Raw genomic sequence first — 6744 nt, forward strand, 5'->3', positions numbered from 1 at the left:
GGGATTGACTGAGCTGATTCACTTCAAACATAGTAAAACTGTTGTGGTTGAAGTAGCTACACACGAAGCATGCCCAACTGTACACGGACATCCATGAAATGACAAGAACAATAACTGTTATGGTAGTGTGAGGAAGGGGAAGCAGGCGTGAAAAGATACAGTCTGTTTTTTTGATTATCGGGTCAGCCCACAGTTTGTTGATCTTGTTCTGCTTTACAAAAAGTGTGAAGAACAAGCAGTAAAAACAGCGGTTACGTTAGGGACAGAAAGCGTGACTTCATGTGAGAATCATTTGTACGACGCCAGTTTCCACATTGCTGCATATCACTAAGCCCAGCAGTGTCTGCCTCTGGATGGTTGGCGTTTTACACACTTGTGTCACACCGGCTTTCATCTGCCTCACAGCACACAAACACACGGATTCCTCTACAGTCGTCTCTCTCACATTATGTAACAATAGATGTAATTTTAATCTGTTTACATGACCTTGACCCTGGAAACAGTGAATTTTACTACACATACACAATGTACTAACTAATGTATACATAAACACTCACAATTTACCACTGGAAGGATACATTTTCACTTCCTCTCAGTACATACTTTCTATATTTAAAACAAGAATTGCCACAAAAATATGTCTTAATATGCCACACTACATCCACAATTAACTGCACTGATGGGTGGGCTGGAGTTTTGCACTTTGACCTGAATCACACAACAGAGAGAAGAGAAAGCCTAGTGTCAGCAGAGACTCAGTGGCTGTCTTTGACTGTTTATTTGTTAATCCCATTTTTATCCCACCATCCTGGCATCCCCTTCTTCCCACACTCTAATAGGTGACACCACGAGGGAGGGTCTGGACTCACTCCAAGTCGGGGGGGGGGTGTTCTGAATCAACAGCGTGATGTCTCCATTATCAACTCTGCTGAGGTGATAGAAGGCAGAAACTGACCTGAGCTTGCCCAACATGAATACATATGTATATTTCCTGACAAACTTTCAGAGAAGCAGTCATATGAGAAAGCTCCTATGTTCTCTGTACATTGTGCTCTGTTTATGTTTCTGGGTCATGTTACTTATATACAAAATTAGTCTTAGGGGAGTCAGTGAGAAGTTACATATGTGCAGTTCTTGTACTAGAAAATAGCGGCAGTCTGTGCACCATGCAGTGTGCAGTGTGTGCAAACACTGATTCAGGCCAACTACAGAAATAGACATGCTAAGTTTAAATCTCCGAAACAAACTGGATCAGATAAGAACTAGATTGCTACAAGTACCGATAAATAGACAAACTTGAGTGAAGTGGGTCTAAAACAAACCAGCCTGACAGTATATTATGCAATTTGTTCCATTAGATTAATAACAGCTGATAGTGAACCAGTAAACTTATGTGTAATCTGGCAGCACTCACAAACCAAACCAGACTTAACAGGCAGCACAAAGCTGCCACAGTGTGTTCAGCCGTTGGTACTGCAGTTCATACCTGAGTTTTAAAGCTCAAATAAAGCTTCTCCAGAGACTAAACGCTGATTTTACACCTGCACCGTGTCAACTTTTAATATTTATTAGAAAGAAGTAAAGGATATGAGCTGCTGTTGTGCTAGCACCTTTGAAGCACGTACCTCTCCTTGACTATCTAGGAATGCCATGTGGGACAGTCACACATCTCCCCTGTGGACAAAAATAGTCCAGTTTCCAGTGAGTTCAGCTCCAAACTTAAAGCTGAACTTGTTTACAAATTGAGCTGACTTTGGTTTACTTTAAATCCTACTTATTATTAAGGTCAGCCTTGTCTCATACTTTCCATATGACAAAAATAATTCATGTGTAACATTTCCTAGTTTTCTTATCAGTACAATGTAAATCTTTCTCTGTGGAAACTGGTAGAAAGTTTATTAAATTAAATATACAACAAAGAACAGGCAGAGCTGTTCAAAAGAATATCTCTGTAGCCATCTTTCCCTTCAGTTAGTCTTACAACGGTAACATTATGTCATTTGATCAAATTCAGGTCATGGCATGTTGCCATCTGACCACTGGAAACCACAAAAACAGATATATGCTGTTATGGAAATCAAGGCCATGAATCTTTCAGTCTGTCTTTGGGGAAAAAGGAATTTATAGAGGAGGCAGTCTGTTGCCGGACTATCACATGAACCAACCAACATCCACAATGAAAGAAAAACAAGCCGTTTATTCGTTTTACTGGAAGAGACATTATCACTTGGCTTGTTTGGGTCAGGCAATGCAGTCACATTATTGATATTTCATATGCATGTTTGACCTTCCTCTCACTGGTGTTCAGCACATCTGTACAAGTTCCACACCAGCCAGTGCATCCACATGTTAGACGTTAACTTGTGGTCAAGGTTTATTGGTCTGCTTTTAATAAAACATTACAAAATATCTGTACTGAAAAGACAAACCCATGAAAAAAAATCAGTTGTAAATGGACAGAGACCAATAGAACACAGACACAGTCTGAATAAAAAAGTACAAAGACTGCTGCTCTTCTTCCTCATCCTAAAGCAGAGAATGTGGCAATATGGCATTTATTTGCCACAACACTTGATGGCAGATAGTTGATAAAGTCCAGCCAGCATTCAGTCTTTAATGATCCAGTGGCTAAAAATGGATTGTGGATCAGTTTATGCTTGGATGGTGCTCTTTGCACTGAAGGCCATGTAATAGACCAGGATGCCGATGAGGGCCGCCACCACCTCAGTAGACACCCATGGGCCGCTCCAGGCACCCTGCAGGGAGATTTTAAAGTGACACCATTACAGATCTGTCAGCCAAGACAAGTAAACAGATGACAACAAAACACATATTCCAGTTTCATCTGGTCCTTCAATTACTCTGGGGATAAAAACAACATGAACGATTACTCTTATTGAACTCCAGCATCTAATTTAAAGCCCAGTTTGAACCCCCCCCCCCCCCCCCAAGCCCTACCCATAGCTTGGAAAGCGTCCCTCTGTATGAAGCTACAAGGAGTGAGGGTGAAAATGCTTACCAAGGGAATAGGAGGCCACTTGATGGAATGTTACAATTTAATAACAGTAATACAATACTGTAAAGTCAAATACTACTAACCTTCTGTAATCTTACTCCTACTATATAATGCACGTTCTGTGCCCGATTGATCGATGTTGCAGCACAGGAGGGCGTTTGTACGGATTTTCCTCAGCCTTCACAGGCCCAATTGCCGCCAAACTCGCCAAATGAATAGAAACATTACCTGACTATCTACTAGGCACAATTTTATGTCCGTATTCAAATGTTGAGGTATGCTGGGATATTTTAGCCTCTCTCTACTTTGAATTCTTCATTCCTGCTGCCATACTCCATTTTCAGAAGTGGTTATGCTGCCGTTCCTGAAATTTCTACTGCTAGCAGACGATGCAACAACGTGAAGGCTGCATTTACAGTAATGTATAGGCACTTTTCACACACAGTGGCACCACGGGTACAATACCGCTAGTATGGTGAAAAAACTAACCAAATTTCAAGGACAGAACGAGACAGACAACAGACTGGAGGTATGTTTACATATCAACTCTTTTAGTCTGGTCCTGCACAGAGAAATGGATTTCTATAAAGATTAGTTGTTTTAATCTGATTACATATCCCTTCATATTGAAATTTTACCATGACATTATATTTACATTTTTACATGATAACTTGTAAAGATATTTCCATTTCTGTTTCTCTCCCTTCACCATTGTGGAAATGTTCCCCTACCACTTGGAGTCTGCATCTGAAAATGGTCCATTTGGATGGCTAAATGACTACTAACCATCAAACCCCAAAACAAAGCACACAAGTCTAGTTGAAAGTATCATCTTATATAGATGAACTTTATTAATCCCCAAGGGGAAATTTACTATTATTCAAGCCCCTATCTATCTATCTATCTATCTATCTATCTATCTATCTATCTATCTATCTATCTATCTATCTATCTATCTATCTATCTATCTATCTAATTTTCTTTTACTCATTTTCTGTCAGAACATGGTCAGAGAATTTTAAACATCAGCCAAGGTCAGGATGCAAATCAGCTGTTTGGATTTGCTAGCAGTTTGGAAAGCAGATATAACAGACAATCCAGCATTGTTTAAATGTACTGTACAGATCCCTATTTGGTTCTTCTGCACAAGGCTCAGTCAAGATATTTTTATCATACATCATCAAGACACAGTTTATTGCATTTGGGCCAATGACAAGAGCTACAGGGTTAGTTGTTCCTAAATATAACAGTGAGAACATTGGACTGGTCAATCACTGCAATGCTGTGTCTCACAAACTCATTCCAATAAATATCCTGCATAAGACCATGAGGAGCAATTCCAGATTGTTCACCCATTTGTAGTGTTCACAGTTGTTCTCCAAGAAATTAAACATTTTCCAATGACATTTTCAGTGGTTTCATACGGTAGAGTCACACCTCCGAGTCTGAACCCATCCATGTTTCTTATCTACTGTGTAACTGGTCTACAGATTAGCATCGCAGTGTGAAATCAACCTATTTTTTAAGGTCTACAGATTTGAGTCAAGATGGTGGTGTGGTGTATTTTATTTAGGAGTCTGAACTTGTTATAAACTTACCCTGTGGTCAATGTTAACAGAGAAAAGAGGCTGAATAGCATTGACATCTTCATTATTTCTCTGGGCCTGAAAGAAGATGATGTGCAATCATAATTAAAATGGAACTTTTAACTGAAAAAAGACAGTAACATGACTAAACTACTGCAGCGTCTGAAATGTATATACACTGTACTATACACAAACCTTGCGCAGGGCACTGTAGGACTCCTCATCAAAGAATTTGACCTGATATGTTCCAGAGCTGGCCTGTTTGTGAGGAAGACTCCATGACACCTGAAGGAAGAAGGCACACGGTTTCAGGACTTACAAATTAAAGTAACATTACATATCACACCATCTGAGGGTATCTTGTTAGGACAGTTTTGACCATTTTCAACAGGAGCAGGAGAGATGAGACCAGCTCACTCTATGACAACAAACCAACTAAATACAGAAGCTCGTCAAGTGTACAGGGAAAAGCTGAAAATATTAGGGAAGAAATGCATTTTCAGAAGGTTTGTTTGATTCTGTTGTTATTTTTTTCAGAGATAGGGGCTTATTATTAATAGATCATGGCACTCATATCTCTTATACAGATTATAATCATTACTAGGATTCAAGAGATCCTCCTCCTTTAGACAAAATGTAAGGGCTGCTTCAAGTGCACATTAGAAATTAAAAGTGTTTATTGTTTTTCAAATGTGTAAAAAGCTCTGCCATTGTAGAGATGGGTGAGATGCAACATTGTTTAAACATACTGACTAAAGAGTATTTTTTAACACAGTCTCTGATGGGGCATTTACATGCATTGCATTTAATTGTTCTGTGACAGAAACAAAAGAGACCAAGTTCAAACTCTAGCTGCTTTCCAGCATCTAGACTGATGATCAATCACTATAATGTCCGTTTTAAAATATTGCATACATTTTTGGATACAATCCCATAACTGGGGAAAAGGTTTCTAAAGCTATCACATAATCCAAAAGTCAGACTGCATGGACTGTAGAGTGGCCTTAACACTTATCGACAGAAGATCTATTATGATCTATTTAGTCAACAGAGTTAATCAAACACCCAAAAGGGAATCCTAAAACTTTTCATAATTTGAGGATTAAATGAACACCCTCTCTAAATGCAGAATGGTAGGTAGATGGCAGCAAGATGCCAATTCATTTAAAACATTAGATGGACAGATAAGAAGTGAAATTTGCAGTGAAACACTCAGCATCTTGATTCATTCTAAACATACTACTAGTGCCACTGTTTTACCTGGTACTTGCCAACATCCTGACCTCTGGTCACAGGGAACTGTCTTCCATTGACATCAGCATACAGAGTCACACTCTATGAGGACACAAAGGGAAGAGTCTCTGGTGAAGACATGAATGTATTGTGTAATAGTGTGAGAGAAGGTGTAGGGGGTAGACATATACCTGTGCACCGTTGGTGCAGGTCAAGCTGAGTTCAACGATGAAGACAGACTCGGTGGAGATGACGGCGTCTGATGTGGTGTAGGCCGACGGGCTGATCACCGGGTCTGTGCAGCTCTCTCCTGTCACCAGAGAACAGGGGCCACATTAGGTACCGCCCAGGACTTGGGGTTCAACAATTTAATACACACTTAGATACAACGTATAATAACTAGCCACTGACGGGTTTGATTGAATGGTTCATTCAATGTTGACCGGCTTATGAGCTCTTAGCTGTGTGATTAGCATCACAGGCTAACTCATTAACCTTTATCACCAGGTCCACGGAGGCTTACCTGAGCAGGCGACCACTAACAGGGCGAGGAAGGCGGCTATCCGAATCATTGTAGCGTCCAGGGGGGATACTTGCTTTTTCTGAGCTCCAGCTGTTGAGTCTTACTGCAGCTTCTAGGTTTGTTCACTGACCGAAAGGAAGAAGTCCACCTCAGCTCAGTGCTGGGACACCACCGCGCCTGCGCTACAATGACGTGGACTGTAGCGCCGCACAGCATTCTGGGTAAATGGGCTGTCGACACGTCATCTAAAAACTTATCAGTCATGGAATATGTACACATAAAGACCCAGGAGACGGTCACTGTATTGAAAGTACATTTACAAATTCTAGGTAATACCACGATCACTACCTAATTGCTAAATTACATGTTATATTTGCTGCACTTTT

The 6744-nt window shown here is 40.3% G+C and overlaps 1 protein-coding gene across 1 annotated transcript; it reads right to left on the reverse strand.

The window, feature by feature from the left end:
* Positions 1–2172: 2172 nt before the first annotated feature.
* Positions 2173–6545, reverse strand: ssr4 (signal sequence receptor, delta). Its single transcript, XM_030139618.1, has 6 exons — positions 6359–6545; positions 6027–6145; positions 5863–5937; positions 4798–4887; positions 4615–4680; positions 2173–2756 (listed from the first exon to the last, which is right to left on the reverse strand). Exons 1-6 carry the CDS (start codon positions 6405–6407, stop codon positions 2652–2654), a joined length of 504 nt encoding a protein of 167 aa, XP_029995478.1. The 5' UTR covers positions 6408–6545; the 3' UTR covers positions 2173–2651.
* Positions 6546–6744: the final 199 nt, after the last annotated feature.

This window comes from Sphaeramia orbicularis, chromosome 7 (genome assembly GCF_902148855.1).
Source record: "Sphaeramia orbicularis chromosome 7, fSphaOr1.1, whole genome shotgun sequence".
In the NCBI taxonomy this organism is placed as follows: domain Eukaryota; kingdom Metazoa; phylum Chordata; class Actinopteri; order Kurtiformes; family Apogonidae; genus Sphaeramia; species Sphaeramia orbicularis.